The sequence below is a fragment of the Podarcis pityusensis genome (genome assembly GCF_964106645.2).
Source record: "Podarcis pityusensis genome assembly, chromosome: 14".
Taxonomy (NCBI): Eukaryota; Metazoa; Chordata; class Lepidosauria; order Squamata; family Lacertidae; genus Podarcis; species Podarcis pityusensis.
Genome location: NC_138039.1, coordinates 18,408,950 through 18,436,431, shown reverse-complemented (window position 1 = coordinate 18,436,431; position 27,482 = coordinate 18,408,950). Strand labels below are relative to the sequence as shown.

General features: G+C 45.9%; 2 protein-coding genes across 7 annotated transcripts in view; one reads left to right on the top strand and one right to left on the bottom strand.

Moving 5' to 3' along the window:
• CLUAP1 (clusterin associated protein 1) overlaps positions 1-2,168 on the top strand; it is a 54,751-nt gene extending 52,583 nt beyond the window's left edge. For all 3 annotated transcript variants that reach the window (XM_080982015.1, XM_080982017.1, XM_080982016.1), the window contains one exon: positions 900-2,168. In XM_080982015.1, the coding sequence (XP_080838141.1) occupies positions 900-1,052 (153 nt within the window). In that variant the 3' untranslated portion in view covers positions 1,053-2,168. The remainder of the gene's footprint in view (positions 1-899) is intronic.
• On the bottom strand, positions 1,807-27,482 carry NLRC3 (NLR family CARD domain containing 3). Of its 4 annotated transcripts, none has more exons than XM_080981941.1 (19): positions 26,919-27,482; positions 23,684-23,745; positions 22,887-23,031; positions 20,560-22,300; positions 19,250-19,336; positions 17,217-17,300; positions 15,926-16,009; positions 15,219-15,302; positions 13,726-13,809; positions 13,085-13,168; positions 11,977-12,060; positions 11,172-11,255; positions 9,636-9,719; positions 9,179-9,262; positions 8,125-8,208; positions 6,081-6,164; positions 5,355-5,438; positions 4,007-4,090; positions 1,807-2,583 (listed from the first exon to the last, which is right to left on the bottom strand). In XM_080981941.1, exons 3-19 carry the CDS (start codon positions 22,891-22,893, stop codon positions 2,493-2,495), a joined length of 3,018 nt encoding a protein of 1,005 aa, XP_080838067.1. In that variant the 5' UTR covers positions 22,894-23,031; positions 23,684-23,745; positions 26,919-27,482; the 3' UTR covers positions 1,807-2,492. The 4 variants fall into 4 exon arrangements, with proteins under 4 accessions (XP_080838067.1, XP_080838069.1, XP_080838068.1 ...); XM_080981943.1 differs by lacking the exon at positions 26,919-27,482 and adding an exon at positions 26,313-26,454; XM_080981942.1 differs by lacking the exon at positions 23,684-23,745.

Sequence of the window (27,482 nt, the reverse complement as noted above, 5' to 3'; positions counted from 1 at the left end):
GCCAGGTCCCACACACGCACAGCTCTGGTGGTGCACAGCCCTCCTTCCCTGCAGCTTCTTTAGCAGTTTTCAGCCATTGGTAGCACTCAGTGAAAAGAGGGAATAATGATGAGATGCATAGTGGCATATGGAGTTTACACAAACAGTCAGGAGAGGCCTCAAAAATGTTTTGGCCTGTGTTCTCAGATATCAAGGGAGAGGCAAGGGCAGTATTTTAAAAGACAGATCTTGGTTGGAAGCCATGCCAGAGCTATTTGTTTTGGGGAAAGCAAAACACTCTGCGCATGCTCAGCTATATACTTTATTGTACAATATTCCTATCTGTTACTTTAAAGGAGGGGCATGGTCAAAATGGAAAGGCAACTCATGCAAGCTGCTGCCACGTGATTTTCTTCAAATCTCTTTTCCCGCCACAGCTCCCCCTCATGGAACATGGAAGAGGCTTGTGTGGTGGAACGCAATAATTGATGTCCTTCCTCACACAGCACCTCATGGCAATTGCTCCAATAAGATGCTGTGAGGGCCATCCATGGCTATTAGCCCTGGTAGCTGGATGTTCCAGCTGCCGTGTCAGAGGCAGCATGTCTCTGAATACTGGTTACTGTTGCCCCCAGTTTCTGCTTGATGACTTCCCACTGGAGCATCTGACTGGCTACTGCGAGAGCAGGAGGACAGACTAGATGGGCCTTTGGCCTGACCCAGCAAGGCTCTTCTTGTGATCTTAACCATATCAATTTTAGCTGATTAATTGACAAATATTTTAAATTGAGTAACAGCCTTGTTATTAATAATGATAAGCTCTTTTAGTGGTTTGAGTCTAATAGTTTCTCACATTGAGCCTTCAAGACAGGGCAGATTTTTTTTTTAAAAAACAAATAATAAATTACATATTTTTACAGGAGGACACTGAAGATAGTGAAATTGATTTGGATGACGACGACGATGATGATGACGACGACCTGGAAGACGACAGCATGGATCTCTCTCCCAACAAGGCAAGTCGGAGGGTGAGGAAGCCCGAGCCCCTGGAGGAGAGTGATAATGACTTTTGAGCAGCCGGGTCATCTCCAGAGACAAACCTTGAGGAGCACAGAGAAGCTAAAATGTTGACCCACATGACTCTGACAGGATGTACTCTATAGAGTAAGGCAACCTTGATACCAGTGAAAAGAGTACCAAAGTAGTAATATATCTTGGAACTCAAAGTAGCTTAGCTGTTTTGCTGTTGTCAGTTCATGAGCAAGGAAAGAACACTTACATTCGGGGAGCTGTCATGTCACGCTCCATGGTGCCAAAGTTTTAAGAGACCCAGCAACACACATACACAATCCAGCACTACAAAGCAGTTTAGACTCCTGCAAGATTCCTGGTATCTTTTTGATACAAACATGAATCTGGAATTGTTTCAAAGGACAATTCATGATAAATTAACAGCTGGGCTTCAGATTGAATTCTGAACTATCATCCCAAGTGCCTCATTACCCTTGACAGAAGAAAATGAATTCTGTCTTTTGCCAAGAACAAAGGAATATTGGAGCTCCAGCAAATGTTTCCATCACTTTTACCAAAACTGACAAGGCAGGAAAGGAGCCCACAATTAGTTTGGGGCTCTGCTTCGTCTCTAATTTACCCCTTTGCTATATGAGCACATATAAAGCACTGTCATATTGGGATAAAAGAAGCTCTAAGAATGATAATATCTCCAGCCTCATTATTTAATACCAAGTCCTTGCCCACACATGTCCATGCAAATGTAAAACCAGGCATCAGTTTGGTTTTCCTAAGCAACTTTTCATTTTTTTAAAAAAAAACCTCATTTAGTAGAAATACAAGTTTTATTTTGTTTTTCTCCCCTTATTCTGGGCCAGTAAGTTTCTAGGCACTGAACAGGCTTGACTGAATACTTTCCTCTTGTCACAAGCCACACAGTGCTACCAGTCTCAAAATTCCTCTGTGTATAATTTTATTTTCAGAGGATAAATGAAAAATATTTTATAGATTCAGTCCCCTAACAGTGGCAGGTATCACCTGTTGTGCTAGTTCTGTGTTGAGGATTCCTCAGTTCCTTATGCCTTGCAAGTTGTATGTATTTTCCAGACTCGCTCTGAACCTCTTTGACTTTTACATTCATTCCCTCGTTTCACAAAATAAACGACTTTACAATCTGGTTTCTTCTTGTGGTGTCAACTGCTTTCAGTTTATCAGGAAGGCACAAACCACTGCTGCAGATGCCCCACAAAATGTCTGAAGCACCGAACCACCTTCACCAGCAGGAACAAATGTCCAGAATGAAAATGACAAGGTTTGTCATCCTCTTCCGCAACCGCCTTCAGCTCAGGCCACGTCCCCACTTAGTACCATCCATTGCAGCATCCTGGCGATCTGCCTTTGCACCACATCCTTGTCAGTGAGCCATTTGTGAGGAAGGGACATGTCTCCAGGGCGCAGGATGTCTGGAATCCCAGAGCACCTCCTCCAGGGAAGTTTCTCTTTCACATCTCCACAATGCAGCTGGGGGCATTTGTACGGATGGCATCAGCAATCACCTTGGCTCCTGATTCACCTATTTTGTTTCCCTGTAAGCTGAAGAGGGAAGACAAAGGGTTGACTCTTAATGCAGCATCACTGTCTGCGCACTGCTCACAGTCTGAGCAGTAATTGCAATTTTCTCACATGTCAGAATCACACAAAAAAAGAAGCTCTGAACAGGGGGAGGGGTTGAATGGCTTTCCCTGTTGCGCATGACTTTGTTAGGTTTCTTGAACCAGTTGGAGCTTTTGCTCAATGGGCAACTTAATCAAGTGGTGGCTGTTATGCTTGTGCCCTAAAGGTCTGGACAGTGGACGCTACGGAGGGTGGGCACTCCTGATTTGTGACAGATTTGGACCGGAGTGCTTTCCAACCAATTAATATCTAAAAGCTTGGATACAGGGAAGCAGTGGGGCTAGGGAAGACAGCTAATGCATTTTGGTTGCCAAGCCATGGTCAATATTTAGCCAGTCTCAACCCCACAGGAAAAGTTTTTAGGTTGGGATTGTCCTCCAGGCCCACAAAACAGCAGGTAACTCTTAACTCCTTTGCTGAATATTCAGGAGCTAATCACTATTACAACAAAGAAGTAAAATTAACTGCTTGGGTCCATCATACAGCTGTCAGCCTAGGATGCCTATCCCTCCTCCTGAAATCTGCCCTGGCTCCGACATCCAGCTTTATAAGTCCTTTGTGTTTTTCTTTCAGTAGGAAAAGAGGGAAGGGGCAGGTTGGCTCCTGCGGGAGAAGGGCCAAGGAGTGGTAGCTATAAAAGAAAAGTAACTAGGGCAGAGGGACGCGGGTGGCGCTGTGGTCTAAACCCCAAAGCCTAGGGCTTGCTGATCAGAAGGTCGGCGGTTCAAATCCCCATGACGGGGTGAGCTCCCATCGCTCGGTCCCTGCTCCTGCCCACCTAGCAGTTCGAAAGCACGTCAAAGTGCAAGTAGATAAATAGGTACTGCTCTGGCGGATGGTAAACGGCATTTCCGTGCGCTGCTCTGATTCGCCAGAAGCGGCTTAGTCATGCTGGCCACATGACCCAGAAGCTCTCTGCAGACAAATGCCGGCTCCCTTGGCCTATAGAGTGAGATGAGCACCCAACCCCAGAGTCGTTTGCGACTGGACCTAACGGTCAGGGGTACCTTTACCTAAGTAGGGCAGGGCACCCTCTCCTCACTGTGCTTCCTGCACATCTCCACTCTGGCTCCTGAGATTAAACCAGATACTGATCCATATGTTTTCAAGCTTCTCTGCCATAAATGGGCTGGAAACTTCTTTTCAAAAAAGCTTAGGATCTCAGGAAGGAGAGTTCTGCTTCCATGGTACATCCATTAATGTATGGAATGCAATGTTCGTGATTAAGTAGCAAGTTCTGTTGCACCCCGGCCAGCCATCCCTGCCAAATCCTGTGAGGTCTGGGTATGAAATGGCTTTGACACACACTTTTTTAGACCAAGAGCATTGAAAAGTAAGTTACTTGATGTAGGCGAGGCTGTGGCTTCCAGTCAGAGCTGTGGCAATGCAGATTGCTCCGTCCATGCCCAGGGAGTTCTCTTGGAGGCTGTGGGCAAGAGAACATGGGCATATGGAATCCATTATGCACAGGCACACACACACACAGTGTCTGCTCCAGCTTTGTTTCACTTCCCCCAGAAAAGTGTAAAGTAACATCTGCCTGGCCATTATCTACAATAGGGTAAGTTCCAGCCCACAGCCCAGATGAAGCCCACAAAGCCATTTCCTCTGCAGCCCACCCCCTCCTCCCAATATGCAGCCTTTAGGCTTGATTTTTTTATTTTTTTTAGGCAATAACTTCCATTAGTTTTTTAAAAAAATAAAACACTAATTGCCACATGGTATTTTTGGTGGGGTTCATAGCTGGGTCAAACCTCGTGAGCTCTGATTCCCCCTGTCAAAATGTAGCAGTCGGCCTTGGAAACATATCTCCTATTGGCTTCAAGGGGAGACCATTTTCTAGCCTAATCGTTTGGGCTATTCGTGGAGATCATGGCTGCCGATGGAAGGGCTCGCCGTCCCCTGCCTGTGTGCTGCAACACCTCCACCAGCACATTCCTCAGCCCCCACAATTAAACTTGACAAAAGTGCCACTCCTCCCTGCCCCAGCCAAGCCTAACTGCTTCTGTGTGGGGAAAGAATGAGTGAATGTGTTAAGTGTGCATGAATGCATATGGGTAGATTGGGAGGTGTCGTGCCCACCCAGTTTTGCACTGACCACCAGAAAGTCAGCCAGAAGAGATTGTAGCCCCCAAGCCGAAAAAGGTTCCCCACTCAAAAGCAGTGCTTAAAAGACTAGTTGTCCCCCCAAATACTGTTTTGTATTGCTAGCTTCCTCAAGCATTAGAAAGGTTCAGGAGAGCTTTTCACAGGGTCAGCTGTCTTACAGGAAGAAATGCCTGGAGATCTGTGGTGATGGCTTCACAATGCTGTATCTATTTATAAATACACTACACGAGCAGCCTGGCACCTAGTCAGGTGGTTCTAGCCTTGTATCAGTCACTCCAGTAGCAACAACAGACCTTTGCAGCTTTTCAAGGTGATTTTTGCCATCTGGGTGCAAAACCCAGGCTTTGGGGGAAGGGGGTGGTTTGCTCTGCCTGGAATTCCACTGCAAAACTCTTATTTCTTTTAGCCCTAACCCAAGCAGGATACATATAGCACACATTTTATTGGTTCAGAATTAGCCACCAACCACACATGACCATTAAACAAGCACTTTCAGCCATTATGCAAACCCAAAGGCCACCTCTTGACACTCTTGAATGACAGAATGACCCCATCTGTATCCTGTCCATTATTTTACTTACTTCAGCCTGCGGAGGGCGCCGTTAACTTTCAAGGCATTGGCCATTGCCTTGGCCCCTGCCAAACCGATGGCATTTCCTCTCAAGCTGTCAAAGAAACAAGGAAGATAAATTAAGGCCAGGTATTCAGTTTGATAGTTTTAAAGCTATGGTTTTCCCAGTAGTGATGTATGGAAGTGAGAGCTGGACCATAAAGAAGGCTGATTGCCGAAGAATTGTTGCTTTTGAATTATGGTGCTGGAGGAGACTCTTGAGAGTCCCATGGACCGCAAGAAGATCAAATCTATCCATTCTGAAGGAAATCAGCCCTGAGTGCTCACTGGAAGGACAGATTGTGAAGCTGAGGCTCCAATACTTTGGCCACCTCATGAGAAGAGAAGACTCCCTGGAAAAGACCCTGATGCTGGGAAAGATGGAGGGCACAAGGAGAAGGGGATGACAGAGGACGAGATGGTTGGGCAGTGTTCTCGAAGCTACCAGCATGAGTTTGACCAAACTGTGGGACGCAGTGGAAGACAGGAGTGCCTGGTGTGCTCTGGTCCATGGGGTCACGAAGAGTCGGACATGACTAAACGACTAAACAACAACATTCAGTTTGATGCTGAAATGAAGCCACAATTCCAGGTGGGCCACTGGCTGCACCAACTGGCCAAGTTCTGTGATGGCACCATTAAACTTATAATTCCCCCACCCCCTCCTGGATGAACATAGGGTCTGAGGAGTACTTACTCTAGTGTCGTGAGGCTCTTGTTAAGAACCAGGGCATCTCCTAGAGCTTTGGCCCCACTCTCGCCTATCAGCGCCACCTGGAGGCTGCAACAAAACAGGGCACATTTAGAACAAACTCAAGGTAGCACCACCAAGTTGTGCCAAGGACACTCAAGCAGTGCTGTAAGGGTCAGCCCTACCATTAGGCAAAGGGAGGCAACCACTTCAGGCAGCTCATGTCAGCTGTTCTGAAAGGACAGCAAATAGTTATTCAATTTATTATTGTTGCGTTTTTACAGCCAGGAAAGGGGGCAGATGCTAATGGGATTGTCTGCCTTAGATGCCAAAGAAACTCTGGCTGTGGATGTTGTGTTCTTCAGCGGCATAGCCAGTGTCGCATCCTCCGGATGTTGTTGGCTCCCATCAGTCCCAGCCAGCAATAAGTGGAGTTGTAATCCAACAGTAACTGGAGGACATCATGTTGGCTCTCCCTGATGTACCTTGACCAAGTGCTGCTGCTTTTTGCTTCTCTGCCTCAGGCTGAAATGTAGCTTGGGGCACCCTTGAGTGCTGAAAGGCCTCCCCCCGCCTTGCCTTGTGTTCGTTTCACCTGAAATGGCTGGTACAGTGGTACCTCGGGTTACTTACGCTTCAGGTTACACACTCCGCTAACCCAGAAATAGTGCTTCAGGTTAAGAACTTTGCTTCAGATGAGAACAGAAATCGTGCTCTGGCAGCGCGGCAGCAGCAGGAGGCCCCATTAGCTAAAGTGGTGCTTCAGGTTAAGAACAGTTTCAGGTTAAGTATGGACCTCCGGAACGAAATAAGTACTTAACCCGAGGTACCACTGTATATATAACTTCCTTCCGCAGGGCCTGTAAGACGGAGCTATTCCGCCTGGCTTTCAACTTGAGCTTAGTCTGATCTTTTATTCCCCTTCCTTCCCTCCCCCTCCCCTTTTTATGAAGATTACTCGCTCTGGGATCCCACAGCTAATTCTCCCCTGGTCTCCATGCTGGCCCAAATAGGACTAATTTAGCCCTGGTGATCATCTAATGTTTATTGGATTGATTTCCCCCCTAAATTAATTTTTGAATTCTGAATTTATTGTTATTCATGTTTTATACTGTATTTTATGCTGTTTTTTGTTGCATTAATTAAGTGTTTTAAGTTTGTTGTTAGCCGCCCTGAGCCCAGTTTTTGAACTGGGAAGGGCAGGGTATAAATAAAAAATTATTATTATTATTATTTATTTATTAATTAGTAGTAGTAGTAGTGGTGGTGGTGGTAGTAGTAGTAGTAAGTGCTTCTGAGAGGTAGGAGAAATGAAGGTGGGCTTGGGTTGGCTTTTAGTTTTAGGAAGTTCTGGCGGGGAACAGGCCTTGGACTCAGCTCCCATCTTAAGAACATCAGAAGAGCCTTCAGGATCAGGCCAGTGGTCCATCTAGTCCAGCATCCTGTTCTCACAGTGGCCAGCTAGATGCCTATGGGAAGTCCAAAAGCAGGAACCGAGCACAAGAGGACTTTCCTCCCCTGTAACTGGTATATTCACATTTTTGAAGGTGTCCTGCACCATTCAGCCACCCAAGCAGAAGGCAAGCAGGAAAGCAGGGCTGAGACCCTCTGAATGTTGCTGAACTCCAGCTCCCATCAGCCCCAGCCAGCATAGCCAATGGTCACAGATTATGAAAGTTGTAGTCCAACAATATACAGAGGGCTACAGCTCCCCCATCTCTTACATTCACAGTTTACCTTCTGGGTTTTTTAACCAATATCTTGGTTATTGAGCCTTTCCACATCATTCCTTCCTCTCTGCATGGTCATTCTGGATTCCATGGTGGCATCAGCCACTGAATGTGCTGTTCAGGAAGTCCCTTGTGCCCTCTGCAGCCCTCCTAGTCCATCCCTACATTCACTAAGGGCATGTGGCCCAAGCAGCCATACACACAACACTGGGCCAGATACAGCTTAAGAGGCCAGCAGTTGCTGACCCCCTCCATGAGTCTTGCCTCTTGATAAATCCCCTAACAGGTATTCCATCCTTGTGTATAACACGGAAACTTACTAGAGAGCAGTGAGTGTTGAGTTCACCCTCAGAGCAGAGGCCAGGGCAGCTGTTCCTTCGTCCCCAATTGCATTTTCCTGTAAACTGAAACACAGCAGAGGTAAGGCTTTTGGTGTGTGTTTTTAATACTCTTCCACATTTTTAACATTAAAAAACCTCCCCAACACTTTGAGAAGAAGAAAGAGTTTAGCAAGAGCTCCATGTTGGGAGTTTTTGATTATTTGCTCAGGGGTGTGTCGGCGGGAGATTAAAAAAATATGACAAACACACCCTACCTGCATTCTGAAGTGGCGTAGTCCTCATTCCATATAAGGTGCAGCTCTAAGAAGCCCTGAGAGAGCTAAATTTTTGTGGGCACCCCCCTGAAAATGCTTACAGAGCTCGACTCCAATGAACCATTTCTATAACTTCCCCGCCCTGAATCTTGAGGGTTATAGTTATGACAGGAACAGATTATTATTTATGGCAAATTCCCAGGGAACTGTTTCACAGAACTGTAATTCCCAGAGATCCAGGTTAAAAGCTATAGCAGCTAAACAGGTTTGAAATGAGTTTAGATTTGCAGAATGAATGTAACAAATGTGACACTTCTTAGAAGGAATTGATCAGAACATTGTATTATCCCTAACAATGTTACTCTCTTCAGTAGTTTTGTCTCCAGTAGCTTGAAATAAACACTTATTTACTTATTTACTTACTTACTTACTTACTTACTTACTTACTTAGGTACTTATTTTTACAAGCAGGAGGAATGTTACACTTATGTGCAAAAAGTTACACACACATACAACACACACACTCAGAAGCAGCAGGAGCCTCCCTTTTCCATCGCATGATAAAATTACCTGTGATCCTCGTACTAAATAAAACAAATGTTTATATGGGTGAACATACAATTCTGGTCACCCTACATGTTCTAAAGTGGTACTGACTGTCCCATCACCTCCAGTTTCTCATCCAGCTGCTTAAATGTGCCAAAAGTGATTTGTTTCCTTTAACGCAAAAACTGCTCACGCTATTGAGGCTGAGCGGGAGGCAAAAGTCAGGGACTTACTCCAAGATAGAAAGACTCTCGTTGACTTGCAGGGCTTGGCTCAGGGCCTTGGCTGCTTTGGACTGGATGAAATTCCACTGCAAGCTAGAAGGAGAGAGAAGGAGAAAAGGAATGAGGACCCAACCACACATTCCCGCATGGTACAGCCCTTCCTAGACTGTACCACTTCAGCATATAAGCAGGGAGGGGCCAACTTGGAACCAGTTTACCTACAAGATCACCTTGCCTAATATACACCCCTCTGACTGATTTGATTGGTGGAACTGGGGCTGTTACAGGTGCCAGCCACATAATGCTCATTCTGAAAAATAATGCCAACATCTAGGCAACAATCTCAGATTACAGCAGCCAGTTCCAAATCTTTGAGACACCGCTTTCCAAAAGCCTGAACAATCCTGTTTCAACTCTTTGGATGCATTTATGCTCGAGCAATGCAGACTAATCCGCTGAAACTCACTGCAGGGAAGTGAGCGCTTGGTTCTCCTTCAGCGCCAATGCAATGGCCTGGACACCTTCGTCATGCAGCAGGTTGGCAGCCAAGCTAGAAAAAAAAAGCCCAGGGAAAATGAGAGTTAAAGCAATGCAGAGCTGGTTGCAAGAGCTGGTTGGCTGGTTCCAATTAATACATGAAATCCAGGCCTTGCCGCTTTGGCCTCAACCCCATCAGTCCCCAAAAGTCTTGTCCTGCTTCTAGAGCAGGGGTAGGGAGCCTCAGCTTTGAGGTGGCCCTCCCGACCTCTCTATCTGGCCCTTGGGACTCTGACCAGGCCAAGCCCACAACTGGTCCTGCCATGCACCCTCCTTCGGTGTTTTTGCCAGGCTGGAATATGCCCTTGGACTATCACCATGTTTCCAGATTGCCTGGAGGTTGGAGAGAGATCGGGGGATGTGTGAGTGATGGGACAAGCTAGCTTACAGTACAAAAAGTCACATTTACTGTTTAATATTCTACAGCTTTTTAAATGTGTGTGGGGGAGGAGGGGTTATTGTTTTGTTGTTTGTGTTTTAACTCTTTATTTGTGCTTTCATCTCATGTTTTTAATCCATGAAGTGCCCTGAGATCTTTTGATGGAGGGCAGTATATAAATTGAATAAATAATCTGGAATGTGGCCCCAGGAAGGCTGGGAACACGACTCTCAGTCTGGGAAATGTTCTCTGCCCCTGCGTGGACCCTTCATGAGTTTTCTCCTTTTCTTCCCTCATTCCTCCTGCACTCACACACCTCCCTGAGAATGTTACAGCGCGTGACCCTGGAAGACAATAGCCACCATTCTGGGAGGAGTTTGACATCGCTCCGCCGAATGTTCCACATCAGCGTAAACATTTCAAGCTGGCTAGATGGGACAATGTGTCGCCTCCTAACCTTGCACACTTTTCTTTGGGGGTTCCCCCCCCCCCCAAGTCAATTCCAGGAGACCTGGGAGGCATGTGGAGAGAGGAGAGGAGGGAAAGCCCTGTTGTGCAAGTAGAGAAGAAGAGTTTGGATTTGATATCCCGCTTTATCACTACCCGAAGGAGTCTCAAAGCGGCTAACAATCTCCTTTCCCTTCCTCCCCCACAACAAACACTCTGTGAGGTGAGTGGGGCTGAGAGACTTCAAAGAAGTGTGACTAGCCCAAGGTCACCCAGCAGCTGTATGTGGAGGAGCAGAGACGCGAACCTGGTTCACCAGATTATGAGTCTACCGCTCTTAACCACTACACCACACTGGCTCTTTGCATAGGGCTTCTGCTGATGGTAGTCATAAGATGAATTGAAGAAGAAGAAGAAGAAGAAGAAGAAGAAGAAGAAGAAGAAGAAGAAGAAGAAGAAGAAGAAGAAGAAGAAGAAGAAGAAGAATTTGCTAAAGTTCTCCACTCCAGAATTCTATGATTCTATACTACCCTGAGCCCCAAAGCACCAAATTAAGGACATGCTGCCAGGCCATAAAGCCTTTTAGGGTGTGCAAAATATTTCTCAGAGCCCCTGTTTTCCAAAGGCCAAATGACTCACTCCAAATTCCTCAGGGTGCTGTTAGCTCGAAGGGCACTGGCAATCTCTTGAGCTCCGTCTTTGCTTATAGAGTTCTCCCGCAGGCTACAGGCATATGGAGAAAAGTCATTATTGCATCCTTATCAATGCCTTTGTTGTTTTTCACACACTGCTCTTCCCCAAGTGGATGGAAAATAGTGGGGAGGGGGGCAGACTTCCATAGTTCTGTTTCCTTGCCAGAGGACTTTATCCTAATCACATATGTGAAAGGGGGAAATACCAGCAGGCACCCAAAACAAGCAAAACCCGTTTTAATGAAAACCCAGAGTCTCAGCAACCTCATGTCAAGCCCACACAAACTAGTGCACCTGCCTCACCACAAAAATAAATCAAACATCTGGGGAAGTTTCATAAGAGCTCCAAATCAGGTTTAATTGCACAGTCTGATTTTGCTGGCACTGGTGGAGGAAGGAGGGCTTGCCCCGGGTGTCATCCCTGGGGGGGGGGGTGTGACGTCACTGCCCTGCCCCCCTAGGATGCTCGCCGTGGCCGGCACCCCCCTGGGATGCTTGCCCCGCCCCCGTGGGCAGCTCACCCTGCCCCCGGGTGCACAGCATGTGGGTGCTGGAGCAGCTAGCTCTGCCTCTGTTTGCTGGTATGTGATTCAACCAATCCCACCCCAAAATATTCAGTCTAGGAGTGCCCAGGGGTTCTTCTTGTGCTGTCTATAGCAGTGCAGCCACCATGCTCTCTTTCCCTGAATCTACTCCAAGAACTGTGGCAGGTGGTGGGGTTTGGAGGTGGCAAAGCATAGGCTAGGACTTACTTGAGGCTGGTGAGGCCTTGGTTAGAGCAGAGGGCTCGAGTGAGCGCAGTCACCCCTGTGTCGCTGATTGAATTGCTCTGGAGACTGGAGAGGCAAACACAGAAAAGTGGAAATGGGTGAGGGAGGGAGCCACGCTGGATTTCGTCTTAATTCTACTCTTACACGCAATCCGGGCTTGGCTTTCAGTTAACCCAAACAAACACCCTCAGGTATCTTCCCCTCAGAGGAGTGATGCCAGAGAACTCCAAATAAAACTAAAGGGAGCAGAATTTGCTGACATTCATTGATTTTTTTCCGTTGTCTGGAACAGAAATTAATCTCGCGAATATGATTGGTACAGTATTAATATTGCTGTTGTTTTCAGCAAACAACATGTGACTTACCATTTGAATTGTCTTCTTTCCTTTCTCTCCTTCCTATTTTTTTATTTTTATTTTACTTATGCGTTTTGCATACCTTAGTACATCAGTTATAGAATTGTCATCGGTTATCTTGCAGTCTTTGACTGTGTTTCATTTATATCAAAAGGAATGGGGCAGCATAAAGTTAACGATGACGCAACTTGCATAACTTTTGTATTTTTCTCCCAGCAGACAGTGAAACAAATGATGTCGGCTTGGGCAGAAGATGAACTGCAGCAGCACAGAAACAGCACCGCATGCAGCAAATACAGGGCAGAATGGACAACGATGCCTTCTTACATCCCTACCTTGTGTTGAGGGAGAGGAAAACCTAAAAGTGTGTGGGCTGTACCTGTTGAAAGAAAGGATGCTGGCACAGTCCTCCAAGCACAGCCTTGGAAACAAGCTTCAGGGGCTCATAAAAAAAAGTCTGCCTTGAAGGAGAGCTTTGTAAGCCCCAGGAGGACAAAGGCTGTGGGACTAGGGAAAGTTGCAGTTCCCTCGAGGGCTGCGGCATCCTCCCAGGGTCTCTCAGACTTTGTGCGCCACCACAGGCTCTCAGGGCAACAGAGATTGAGGAAGGGAAGCGGGGAACTCTGCTCTCCAGAATCACTTTGCTTTAGAGAACTCTCTCAATAGTCATTTTCAAGGAAAGGGGGGAGCAGCAAAATAAACACATGTGGGCAATGGAGGCGGAAGTCACTTACTCCAGGGTTAAAAGGGTGTGGTTCACCTTCAGTCCTTCTGCCAGGGCTGCAGCACCAGTGTCTCCAGCACAGTTACTGGACAATCTAGAATAGGAACAAAGAGAAACGTAATGTGTACCAGCAACTGCCCATTCACTAGACATTACTTTAACAGTAGGATTAGCAACCATGCCCAGGGCTTTAAAAAACTTTAATACTATGTGTGAGTGGCGTGTTGACTAACAGTCACATTTTGACCAAGCAATTTCCCCCAGTAGAATGCATTTTTTGCATGTGGTTTTTAAGGCATGCTTTACCCTAGCTTATTCATTTTTTGACTCATTACTCAGTTGGAGAACCGAACTGCAAGTTTGGGAGACGTGTGGGTTTCGATGGAACTGTGTTCCTGTACTGTGCCAGAAAGTGTGAATTAGGTAGGTTTGCCTTTAAATGCAAACTGAATCTGAAGTCTCCCCCACTCCCTGCTGCAGAGGCAGGATGGGGAGTCAACCCTCTGCTTTACCATGGTGTAGACGTCTGATGAGCAGCCTTTGCCTCCATGCTACTGGGCACTCTCTAAAGAGGTGCAGACCCCACAGTGAGGGCAATGCCACTGCCTCACAATCCATGCAAATCTGTGAGTCAATTCTCTCGGCTCTTACATCAGCTCCTTGAGGCCCCAGTTAGTCTTCAGTGCTTCTGCTATTTTCTTTGAACCTTGGGGTCCAACTGAGTTCTTCTGGAGGCTGCAAAGGAGACGACATCCTTAATGAGCAGTGAGCCGAGGGAGGTCGTCCCCCAGCCCTTTGATCAGCAGCTGCAGCGCTGCCACTTTAAGCAAACAAATATAATCCCTTATTGTCATCGCAAATATCCCTGTGAATCTGGAAATGTGGAATCAATAACTCATGTTCTTATGAACTGCTCCTTTTATCATTATAGACATAGGATTTTAATTGAGTGCTTTCATGGAGATTCCCAGGAAAAAGATGCCTTTTATGGTTTTTTTTATTATTCCTTTCAGACCCGAATGGACCCATCTTTTCCAAGGAGGAGGAAGAAGAAAAGCTTATGCATGTAAAACTTGCCAAGGACTAATTTTAGCAAAATTATAATTTTGTTCTCTATGCCGGTTCTCCATTACTGATACCGTTACTATTACTTTTATTGTTTATGGCTCTCTCGTTTAGTTTTGCTTGGTATTATTTTACATATTTGTACAAAGCTCTTTCTTTGAATACTGGTCTTTGATTATTATATCCCAGCTCGATCACTGATATCATATTCAGGAACACGGTTAAGCATCAGCAGAGTTGGCAAAGCTCATCTGACAGCAACAAGAAACCAAGTCTTTAGTGTCATCAGCCCAGTCCTATGGAATGCTCTGCCAACAGAGATTAAGCAGGTGCCTTTTAACCTTTGAATGCCTGCTGAAAACATTTCTATCCCACCAGGTTTGTGCAGGCAATAAAGCAGATATCTATCTGTTAGTTGAGCTCTGGCTCTAACTTTTGCATGGCTTTTATTGCATATATTATGTTTGTTCTAAACTTCTTTGAGATATCCATATCTACAGTATACCTATATTTATATCTATTTAAATAGCAGTATATAAATACTTTTATAAATAACTAAATAAGCCAATCACACCATTGCTAATTGCTCGTTTGGTGTTATACCTGTTCTTCCCAGAAACACAATCAAACAGGCTTTAGAAGGCAGTACGTACATCAGAAAAAAATCAAACGGCATAGTTTTTATTGGATTGTACTGCAGGTCTGATGGGCTGAATGTTAGGGGAGGGAAAACCTCTACAGACAGAAACCTAGCACATCAGAGAGAAGGCTTTTAACTGAGCCATGTCATTGACACTCCCCTTTTCTACATGCAGGGTTTGTTGCTTCCCAACAGCAGGGACACCTTCAACCATGCCAAACCACCCACCCCAATACCTTCAGCCCGCAGTGTAACAACCTGAGAAAAGTTTTTCTTGCTTAACTGCTAATTGCATACACAGGCCCTTATCTAGCTCTAGTTGAGATGTCAACCCAAACACAGTTTTAGCAGCCAACTGCACAGACTGTAAGAACAGGCACCCAGGAAGGAACAGGTGTGTAAACCATGATGCTGCTTAGCAAAGACCAGAGAGACGCACTGCAGAGTCCTCAGGCTGTGGTTGCTGGTGAGAGCCTCGGCCAGGCATTTGGCGCCTTCTTCCTTGATGGCGTTGTTCTGGAGGCTGAAAGAGGAAAATAAACTCCATTACTTTTTCCAGCCAGCGGTTGAGGGGAAGGAAGCAACAAATGTTCCGACCTTGCCACTGACAAGGGCTTTGGTAAATTTATGCCATTCCGCAATTTTCAGGTCTCTCGCCAACAGTTCACAATGGCCTGGCTTGAGTGTTTTGCTATAGTTGAGTGTGGCTCTCCAGATGCTTCAGGACTACAACTCCCATCCTCCTCCTCCTCCTCCTCTCTGTTCATTGGCCATGCTGATGGAGGCTGATGGGTCTCAAAAACATCTGGAGGGTGCCAGGCTTAGTCTGCATGAGCTAAACATAATCTTACTAAGGAGTCTGAAAGCTTTCACTTCTGCTTTGAGTTGGCAGTGTGCCATGTTGTCGAGTGCTGAAAATCCTGGGGTTTCCCTAATCATTCAGAGACCTTTATTTTCGTGCGTGTGGATGAGGCCCATCTGGGCATGCTTCATGATTGGCACAGCCAACTCAAGTTTGGTATTAGAGGGAGCCTTTGTATAGGCTAAGAAGCAGCAAACTACCAGACAGTGGCATGGTGCTATATTGAACGCCATGCACATCTGCCTTCCCCTGTCGGTTAGAGACCAAGAAAAGCAAGCACTTACTTGAGAGAAAGCAAGTACTGGTTGATTTTCAACGAGTCAGCCAGGGCCTTCGCTCCTTTGGGTCCTATGGAATTACTCCGAAGACTGAATCCGAAAAAAAGTAAAGAAAGGAGAGAGGACCAGGGTTACCTAGTGGTGGAGGAAGGGGGTGCGGGGTGTGTGACCACCCCAGGTGCCATCACTGGGGGGGGGGGGTGACAAAATGAGTTTTTTTAAAAAAATAATAATAATTGGGCTCACAAAACTTTTTAGGAGTGACTTGGTGGTTTAGGCACCTGCAGGTTCTGCGTTGCCTGAAATGGCAGTGTGGGACTTGCGTCTGCCTACTGCCCCTCACTCAGCCGCCCTACAGCTGAGGGGGAGGTGGCGGAGAGGCTCGTCCCACCCCATAGGCATGGATCGACACCCCCCCGGCTGCAGCACACGCCCCCGCACCAGGCACCCAAGCGGCTAGCTACACTGCTGGGGTTACCTATAGATTGCTCACCAAGGCCTTCTTTATACAGTGTCCCTTTCATTATGTTATTCACGATGACAGTATCAAGGCAGTCATACAGTGGTACCTTGGGATAAGTACTTAATTTGTTCTGGAGGTCAGTTCTTAACCTGAAACTGTTCTTAACCTGAAGCACCACTTTAGCTAATGGGACCTCCCGCTGCCACTGTGCCGCAGGAGCACGATTTCTGTTCTCATCCTGAAGCAAAGTTCTTAACCTGAGGTAATATTTCTGGGTTAGCGGAGTCTGCAACCTGAAGCGTCTGTAACCTGAAGCGTATGTAACCCGAGGTACCACTGTACATGATTCCCCCTTGGGCACAGGCAACAGGTCTCTCTGTGCACATCTCTTGTCCCTGGGCTGTCATCTGCTGTGCGTGGGATAAGAACATGAAAAGCCTTGCGAGATCTGGCAAATGGCCCACCTAGTCCAGCATCCTGTTCTCACAGTGGCTGCCTGCATCTGTGGGAAGCCTGCAAACAGGACCCAAGCACAAGAGCACTCTCCCCTTCTGTGGCTTCCAGCAACTGGTATTCAGAAGCATTGCTGCCTCTTGACTGTGGAAACAGAGCATAGCCACTGTGGCTAGTAGCTGTTGAGAGTCTTCCCCTCCATGAATTTGCCTAATCCCCTTTTCAAGCCATCCAAGCTGGTGGCCACCAGCCTTCCCAGTGGCAGTGAGTTCCACAGTTCCATCAGGGGCAGGTTCATCCCAGTGGCTGCTGGTTGCTGATCCCTATTGCAGTGCATGGCAAACGCCAAACCCTTTAAAGCAGAACTTCTGAGATACTTACTCCAGCGCCATCAGGCTCCTGTTGACCATCAAGGACCGGGCAAGAGCTTTAGCACCTTTGTCACCAATCTTGTTTTCCACCAAGCTGTCCAGGGATGTAAAACAAAGGTGGTTAAATGCATTTTCTAAGTAATATAACCCATTCCTTATTTACTGGACCTGTAACTCTATTGGAAGTTGCCTTAGCAGTAATTTAATAGTGCTCTCCTCTACGTCTGGTGTGGCCTGATAGTTATTGCAAAAACATATAGACTCTTGCTGAAATTTGAATCTGAAGAAGAAAAGGTTAAAGAAGGCATGATCAAATGGGCAAAAGGTTTTGGTTATAATGAACCTGAGACCCTCTGCAAGCAAAGCAAATATTCTGCCACTGATCTATGGCCTTCCCCACTTTCGTGGGCACCTATACATCTCTCTGTCTGGGGATCTGAGATCAGCAGGTTTGCTCCTTGTAGAAGCGCTTAAGCTGCTTTCCTCCACTGTGCTCTACTTTTATATTTGCAATTAATTCAAATGCAGCAAAATGCCACAAGATTCTGGTGATCTCTCCTACCACAGGAAGCAAAACCCTTGCAAGCACTACCCTTGGGGACCTCTCACTGCCTTGCAAAGGGGAGTGTGCACAGCATTTCCTTTGCAACTGTAGCTCCTTTTATTCCTAATCAGATTGCGAGCTCCTCCAGATGAGCTGTTTGTTTATCTTGATTTGCTAGCACAAAGCTCACACAGAGGTCAGACTTGGTCAAGTCTTTATTGAGTATTCATCCTGATTTGTTTGCAGGTGTTTTCACACCTGCCCATTAATCATTCATCCATCACACACCTTTCAGTACATTTCCCCTTCTCTTTCTCAAGCACAAAAAGTCAGTTTTGTCTTGGGTTTTTTTTTTAAAGTAGATTTGTGGGGCAGAGCGATTTAATACACTTAATACGATTTGCAAACCTCAATTTCCCAGTAAGCACTTGGATCCCTCCCACAAGAAACTGATGGCTTGGAGGTACCCTGCTGGATCTGGTCCCCAAGCAAGTGAAAATCACATACAAAGGCACAATACTAGTACAGTGGTACCTCAGGTTAAGTACTTAATTCATTCCGGAGGTCTGTTCTTAACCTGAAACTGTTCTTAACCTGAAGCACCACTTTGGCTAATGGGGCCTCCCGCTGCTGCCACGCCGCCGCCACGCGATTTCTGTTCTCATCCTGAAGCAAAGTTCTTAACCCGAGGTACTATTTCTGGGTTAGCAGAGTCTGTAACCTGAAGCGTATGTAACCTGAAGTGTATGTAACCTGAGGTACCACTGTACATAGCAACCACAAAAGTGCAGAAGGGCACATGACTGTAAAGACCATATACCCTCTGCAGTGCAGGAATCACAACTTTAAAAAATCAGTGACAGATAACCATTCATGACCATTCATGACAGAGAACCTTCCATGAAGGAGAGTCCACCACCATGTATTTTGAGGTGATGTGTCTTATTCACATGTGGATTGGTAATTATAACGGTAGCTTATGAATGTTTGGTAAACCCTTATGGGGATTTCCCCCCCCCCCCCAATTATCAGCTGAAGAAGATTTTCTGAAGCAGGGCTTTATCCAAAAGCCTGCTGTCAGCTCCTTACAGCTTTCTCCAACACAATAACAATATCTTTTGCAACTGCTTTTGAAAGCTTTGCTGAAATCCACACTTTGCAATTGTAATAATATTTTGTCTTTCTATTGTAACTTCTTATCAATATATGCTTGCTCATGGGCGTAGCCAGGATTTTTGTTGGAGGGGGCAGAACCTCAGATTCATATTGATTTTTATTGATTATCGGGGGGGAGATCCCCCCCGCACCCCTTGGCTATGCCCATATGCTTGCTACAGTCGTGTGCCCTTCAGCCTTTTTTGTGGTTGTTTCCAAGCAAATCAAGCATGAATGTAACCGCCAACCTAGGTAGAGGCAACCACAGTTGTCCCACAATAAGCCATAAATCTGTACACATTGTGCAGAAAATAAGTACTGCACACTTAGCTATTCTGCATCACCTGATTTTCTGAATCTGGCAGTCCTTTCCACTCAGCACACTGCCCAGCAGGTCCATAGCACTGTCTTTAAACTGGTTGTAGTCTAGCCTGGGCCAAATTATGGCCGGGGGGGTGGGGAGGGGCAGGAGGAGAGAGAACAAAGCATATTCTTAGCACATACAACCAGAGGAGAGAGAAAAGGTGGGCGAGTCATGTGAGTGTGGCTGAGAAACAGGCCATTTCTAGGGATGTAAGAGGAAACAGTTTTCCATTCTGCCCTGTATTCCTCACACGCAGCACTGTTTCCGCTCCACTGCAATTTGTCTTCCTCCCAAAGCCAATGTTATTTGTTGCACTGTCTGCTATGGCGAATTTACGCAATTAGCTAATTAATTAACTGTGTAAATTACGTTTTCATTAAGCTATTCCACCCAGTTCGTTTCATCACGAAGAAAACACAATGTGAATGGGAAAGGGAGGAACCCCATAATAGATCAAGTAATCTTTGCAGCCTGAAAGCAGCAACAACTGTGAATACCAATCACATTCTCTGGGTCCACTTCCCATTCTGGATAAATAAGCAAACATCTGCAACTTCCACTCCTGTTTCCATTTCCATCCCCCCCCCTTTTAAAATTCATTCTTTTATTTATATTTTAAACATTTATTTACATTTTATATATTTTTTGACAAAGTAATAATCATGAATAAAAATACGCACCCCACCAGCGAGACCATTCCATTGTAACTATCCAACATCCCAAAATTGCAATACCTCTTTCAATGGTTTGACCCCTTTCCATTTTAACAGTACAAATTCTACAAACACCCTCCATATCTCCTCAGAATCATTTCTCTTGCATATTCCCCGTCTTACCTTAATAGCACATGTTAATTTATCATTAATAGCTATATCCCACACCTCTTTATACTATTCTTCCATTTTATATTCAGCTTGCCCCTTCCACATCCTAGCTATAATACTTCGTGCAGCTGTCAATAAATTTGTGAGCAAGTCCTTCATAGCCTATGAACCTTCCACCTCATCGTAAATTGATAATAGCGCTACCTCTGGACTTTTGGTCAGCTTTAACCCAGTGATTTCTGTTATCTTTCCATTTCCATCTGAATTCTCTCACATTCCTAGTCAACCTGTTTTTTGAGCCGCCATCCTGATTTGTTGGCTATGGCCCTTCCCCTCCGTAACCGTTATTCAGAGAGGCAGTCCAGCAACACCTACGCAGAGGATCACAGGTAGCTCTCCTCACCCTCACCCTCTCCTTCCTGTCCTGACGAGTCCTGGCTCCCATCAAGCACCGAATGTGACCTACCTGAGATTACTACAGTAGTGGAGCTGAGAGAGAAGGCTCTGGAAAGCATGGTAGGTGAGGCAGTTGGAGAAGTTTGCCTCTTCCACACAAACCTCTGAGGTCTGCAGGAGATAAGCCAAGGCAGAGCAGTTGACCGGCGTCAACATCCCAGCCAGAGCCTCGCTCTTCATTGCCTCCTCGAGGCTCGCGACAACTTCCATGTGCTGAATCTCATGTAAACACCGCATGAGGTTGACGGACCTACAAGAGACGGCTTGGTCTGCTCCCAGGAGGTTTTGCAGGAGGCCAACCACATGACTTCGGTAACCGTGGTGCTCGTCTCTCACCAAGAACCAATCAGACAGGACTTTGTTCACCTGTGGGGCGAGGAGGCCTGAGAGGAAGCGCACAAAGATGTCCAGGTGCCCATCCTCAGACTGCAGAGATCTTTGGAAGGCGTTTTTAAAGTGGTTGAGGAAGCCAAACTTTGGCCAGGACATGCCACTCTCCACAAAGAGGTCAAAAAGAGCCCGCTTTGCGGCAGTGTAATAATAGGTGGCTGCCAGGAATTCTTGAACTGTTAAGTGGGGGAAGTAGTAAATGGTGGAAAATGGAGTCTCTTCCTTAAGCAAGAGCCTATTGCACAAGCTAACTTGGAGAGAAGAGAGGTCTACGCCATAGGCTTTCATGTCCTGTTCGTGGAACATATATTTCCTCTTGATTAGGCTGTAAAACGCCAAGCGGCCTAGGCAGTTCATCATTTTCTTGCCATTGTTCAGCAGCTGGTCTATTTTGAGGGCTTCCTTCTGTTTCCCTGGCCAGTCACTACACAGCGCCATTTTAAAGTAACAGGAATAGATTTCTGACAAAGTTTTAGGAGCAGCCAATGCTTCTGGAGATTGATTGGCGCTCCTTAGAAAGTACCCCATGGAGGACCCGCAGGTCTGGCAGAAAGCTGGCACTGTGCACAGTATGTACAAAGACCTGCTGGCCTTGAGATGCCGCAAGACACTATCGGATAAGCCCTGGTTCTCAGCAAACATGTGATCTAAATGGTCTTTGATCTCTGCATCTCCAAAGCCCTGCACTTCAGTCATCCGGTCCACTAGACCTCCTGGGATCTGCGTGGTTGCCGTCGGCCGCGAGGTGATCCAGACAGAAACCTCTTGCAACAGATTGCCTCGGATGATGTTGGTGATCAAGTTATCCACCTGGACCTCCTTTCGGAGGTCTGTGCAAACGACGGCATTGGAGAAATCCAGCAGAGTTTTAAACTGATCCAGACCATCCAGGATCAGGAGAGTCTTGGCCGTGTCGATGGAAAGAAAGCTGGGCTCAGCTAACTGGGGGGTTGCCAGCCGGATCAGCTTCTCTGCAGAGAGTTTGTCATAAGCATTCAGTTCCCGGAAGGTGAGAGGCAAGACAAAGGTAAAATCCTTGCCAATCTCTCCCTTTGCCCAGGTGTGGACAAACAGCTTGACCAAAGTGCTCTTGCCAATGCCGGCAACTCCAATGGTCACCGAAATTCGCGGGGGGATGGTGAATTTGGACAAAGGCAGGAAGAGTTTCTCCAAGGGGATCTTCTTGGAGATGTTCCTCACTCCTTTGATCGTTTCAATCTGTACAAAATCATGTTGCTTCTGCTGGAGATCGGTCAGCCCTTCCACCAGGAGGAGATCAGTCAGTCTCTCTAAGGAGGTTCCTCCTGTGCTGGTGCCACACCAGCTCTGCAGAGTCTCCATATGTTTTTGCACCATCAGCTCTGCGGCGGAAGAAGTCGGAAGAGGCATTAGAACGGGACGCAAACACCTTCAATCATGTATATATTTATTGTGTTCACATCCTACCTTTTCCCCACCCAAGGAGCTCAAGGTTCTCCTCCTCATTTAATCTCCACAACAACCCTGTGAGGTAGGTTAGGCTGAGTGGGGATCTGAGCCCTGGTCTCCCAGGTGCAACTCACTAACCACTATACCACACTGGGCAGGCTAGGACCCACCACTGGCACCACAACTGGGCAGAAACTCATCAGAACCCCCAAAGGTCAAATCAGTGGTGCCAGCACAGGCTTTTGTGGGGAAATGCAGGTTTTTGTTACAGTTCTGTTGACATAATTAGGGGGACCAAATTTCAAAGGAGGAACCTGAATCCATGTCATTGTTCACACAGGCATGGATCCCCAGGATGTTGGCAGTAGAGAAATCAAGTCTTTTTCTATCATTGAGTTGGTGAGCAAAACCCTCCTCAAAAATAATGAGCAGGAGGAGGGGAAATAAATTCCTCCAAATCTGGGGGAAAGGTGTTTCTGCCTACCTTACTTATCCTAGCAGGACCGACTGCCCACTTACCATCCATCGGGGGTTTGCTCTGACCATCACCTGGAGCACCTGAACGAGCACCTGCACGTGGGGGATACAGGTCAGAGATTCTATTTCACCCTGCTCTGTCCATGCTGCATGTGGAGATTCCCTGGGCTAGCCTTTCTCCATGGTTCTGATGGAGAAAAAAGGGAGGCCATAGTTTGCAAGTGATGGATAGAGAGACAGAAAGCAGAAGTGGACTGGGTACCTTCAGACAATGGTTTGATATTGCAATTGGATCACGAAAGTTTCACAAGCGGATCGTTGCAACTGGGTTTTCCCCACTTATCAGATTTCCCTCAGAAAGGCTAAATCTGTATTAAATGGGGGGATTTGGCAATAGTAGTTAGGTGGATGAAGTCTGCTCTGAGTAGCATTAGCATTGGATACAAACCAAAGACTTTTCAAGGAACAGGGAAGATGCAATGATAGCTGCTGTTGGTTTTTGTTTGCTTAGTTTTCCTGGTTTGTTTGTTTTTTATTTTCATTTTATTCTTTAAAAAATCTGATATATTCTTTTTTTCCTTTTTCCTTTTAAACTATCTTCGGTTTCAGATGGAGGGAAAAGCAGGGTTAAAAAGAAAATCCTTTTAAATAAATACAGAGTAATCCAGCTTCGGCTCATAATGGCATTTTACAAGTTGCATAGCTGAGTCATTCAGATACACATAGCTTAGATAATATATATTCCGTAACCTGCAGGGAGTCTGCTATGGATGCACAAGGCTGGCATCCCTCCCAGCTTATGACTCAGGAACTTATCACACTTGACTCGGCTGAATTACCTGCCACGGACGCTGCCCCACTGCTTATAAATAATTCCTTCAAGTGTTCGTGTGATTGGCCTCTGAAATGAGAATAGGTTATGCAGTTCAAGGCATCACCTAACTAAATAATCAGACACCTTAACACTTTCTTATAAATACCACTGGCTTGGAAATGCAGCTGAACTTTCCTGCAAAGTAGTTTGAAGTTGTGGGTTTTCTTGGCATGTGATTAACTTGCCTTATCACATCCCATGCACCCTATGATCTCATCTAAGTCCAGCAGTTCACATTATCAACCTCACCCTGCAGCTAGCCCAGTGATGAGAAAATGGGTTGAGGGGGAAAGTGGTTGTTGGGCAATCTCTCTCCCCAACAGATTTTTCCCTTTAAATGCCAAACCAAAAAAAAAAAAAAAACACAGTGGGGGTTGGGAATAAAAAAAATTGTAGAGTTGGAAGGGACCCTGAGGATCATCTAGTCCAACCCCCTGCAGTGCAAGAATCTGCAGCTGCCCCATACGGGGATCGAACCTGCAACCTTGGCGTTATCAGCACCACGCTCTAACCAGAGCCATCTTTCCCATAGGGCTTAGTGGTGCGTTGCACCAGGGCGCCGGCCTCTCAGGGGTGCCCCAGCAAGTGGGGGATCTGCGCAGATTTGCCGGCGACCTCCCCTTTCCCTGCACGCCCGCCAGCTGTGCCCCACCAGCCATAAGGCTGGCGGGCATGCAGCTTCCCTCCCAAGCCTCTTCAGGGATTGCTCTCCCGCAGCGACATGGGGGAGAGTTGCGCCCCCCAATGGCTGGCAGTGCGCAGCTACGGCCACCCCAACACTAGCCGTGGTAATTTGGGGGCGCTGGGCGGATATTTGTGTTAGTTTCTGTTTGCCACTGAGCAGCTGCTTAGAGTCACAGGACTCTGTTTACATTCCAGACACATTCCATACTGTTGGAAGTTTCACAGGAGACGAGAGACGGATGTGACGTTACTGGTTTCCTGTTCCTTTGTTCCTTTGTTGTTCAGTTGCTCTCTGCTTTCATAGAGAGAGGATGTATATTTCTTTGCTGTCTGCGTAGTAAGAAATAAAGCATAGCGATGTAGCCATAAATCTCATCACTTCTGCTGCTTTGATTCTCTGCTGAATGGGGGAACGTGTCTTGGAGCCTTATCAGAGGCTCAGGTCGTTAATTATTCGTCGGAGGCGATTCCGGAGGACTTGGCCGGAAGATGAGCTTTATCAGCTTGGCCGAGTGGAGATTCCGACAATTTGCACCCCGGCGCCACATCTGCTAAAGTCAGCCCTGGCTCTAACCGACTGAGCTGTCCAGGCTTTGAGCCCCATTATGCCTCATTATGTGCTCCCGACTATCTAGCTCAAGGGAGCGCCTGCCCCCTACAGAACAGCATCTGCTTTGAATGAAGAAGGCCCCAGGTTCAATCCGTGGAATCTTTGGGAAAAGTAGGAGAAGCCCCAGTTTCAGAACCCTGGAAAGGCACCATGTGCACATCAAGTGAGCAAAATTTTGACATACTCATCCAGACTCATTCTTAAAACACAGAAATGTGTGTGTCTTTACATAGGTTCTATATATAATTTGTTCCTATTACTCATTCAGGGAAAGTACAGTTTCACTTTGTTTTTACATATTTCAGACTCAATTCCTAATTGCAACTGGCTGTGTGGATGGCTCTGCAAAAACGTGGCTAAGAACAGGCGGCTCCAATGTTTCAGGCTGCATTTAGAAAGTGGCTCCTTTGGCAACGATCCTGACGTGTTCCCTGCTTTCTTTACACAGTTTATGGAGAGGAGTTCAACAGAGCAGGAGCTGTGTGGGGAATCGCTTCTCACAAAGGGTGAGAAGCCTTGTGGATGCCAGTGAACTACTAGGACAAATTCAAGGTGTTAGTACTAGCATAGAAAGCCCGAAATGGCTTGCAATTGAAGTATCTAGAAGAGTGAACAAATTAAGTGAATTTGGATACGCAGAAGATATTTAAAATAAATTTAAGGAACCACAGTAAGAGGGGGAAGGAAGTCAAGTTTTGAAATGCTAAAATTACTGTAAAATTATTGAAATGTATAAATCTGAAAATAATAAATAAAATAAGAGTGACAGGGCCTTTTCAGTGCTGGTTTGCCAGTGGTAGTAGTGGCTGCTGTTATTATTATATTTATTTATATACGCCGCAGACTGGGAACCAATTTGGCTTACACAAATTAAAACACAGATTCCTGCATTGCAAGGTGTTGGAGCATATGACCCCTGGAATTTACTGACCCCTTGATCAGCTTATTAAGCTAACAAAGCTTGAGTATCCCCCAACCCAAATTCTTGTAATTGAAATAAAGTGAAGAAATATCAATATATAATCAACATTTGTTAATCATCCACCACTGTGATTAATGTGAATCATAAAATATAAAAAAGAAGGAAGTAAAACAAGTATTCCATCAATAATGATACCATGCATTTTATCATTTCTAATGAGATGGAATTCAGAGCTTCCTCACTGGCAAGGAAAGTGAATCAATATTGTCTGTCTGTCTGTTTATTACCTGCCTTTCACCATAAGGCCCCAGGGAGGGCTACAACATTTAAATAACATTTAAAACAATCTGAAGCTCATAAAAAAAATTCCCACCATACCTTATAAATTTCTTTTCCACCCCAGGCTCTTTCAAACTGCCCTTTTGACCCCATTGTCTTTATTCACCCCCTGCACAGATCCATCAACCCAGGGGCAGGCTTTGGTAATCTTTCGTAATATGGCGCCCTGTGCAAGGCCAAAATTTGGTGACCCCAAACGGATCACCTCGATTTTGGGCCCCCTCAGCTCAGCACTCTGTGCAAGGGAAGCATCAGCACTGCCCTAAATTTGGTGCTGCATCAACCACTTTGGGAAAACCCAGGTATAAATAGACAGCTGTGGGGGAAGAGGTGGAGGAGGGATGGAAGAAAAGGTCAGTGTAAAAAAACAAAAAACAAAGCAAGCATCATGTAAATGAAAAAATGCAACAATACATACGTGCATTCTTAGGTCTGTTGTTTATAGAAAAAGTTTCAACATTTATAATCCCTGCATGAGAAGCTGAAGGCTGCATCTCTTAAGTGCAACTTTCAAGGAAATGTAAGAATGAACCCCAACCAAGGACCTGAGAAGGATTTTTCTTTCTTTTCCCCTTAATAAATTGGCAAGAGCCCATTCCAACCCTATGAAAATCAATCACACCATTCCCCCCCCCCCCATCTTACCTTCTCCACAAATACAGCAGGACTTAGAAACTTTAGGGAGCCATGGAAGGATAGAAGGAAAGTCGGTGGAATAGAATTATGGATTGATGTAATGTTTCCCTTTTCCCCCTTCCTTTTCTTTCAGTTTGTTCCTCTTTATTCTTCAGTTCTGTATTTTGTACTCTTATAAATTCATAAATACATATATTTTTAATGCCTCCGTTTCTTGCAGACTCCCCGGGGTTTTCTGTTAAGACAGATGACACATTATGAGCCTGCCAGCAAAGGCCACTGCAACCTGCTTCAAAGTTACCTTGTCAGAACCAGGAGGCTTCCTGGGTAACTTGAATGCACTTGTCTTGATGGCCTGAATCGAAAGAGAACGTGTCGTTTCCAGTAAGACCTTCTATCTATTAGGATTCCTTCCAAACATTTTGCAGTTTGCGTAAGGCAAAGATGAATTTTAGCCTCTTTTGAACGCCCTCGGTTCAAGGAAAGTAGAATTATAAAGAAGACTGAGCCACGCAGATAACTACAGATTTCCTTGTCTCTGTATTGCTGCCGCTGCTGCTGTTTCAGTTGAGT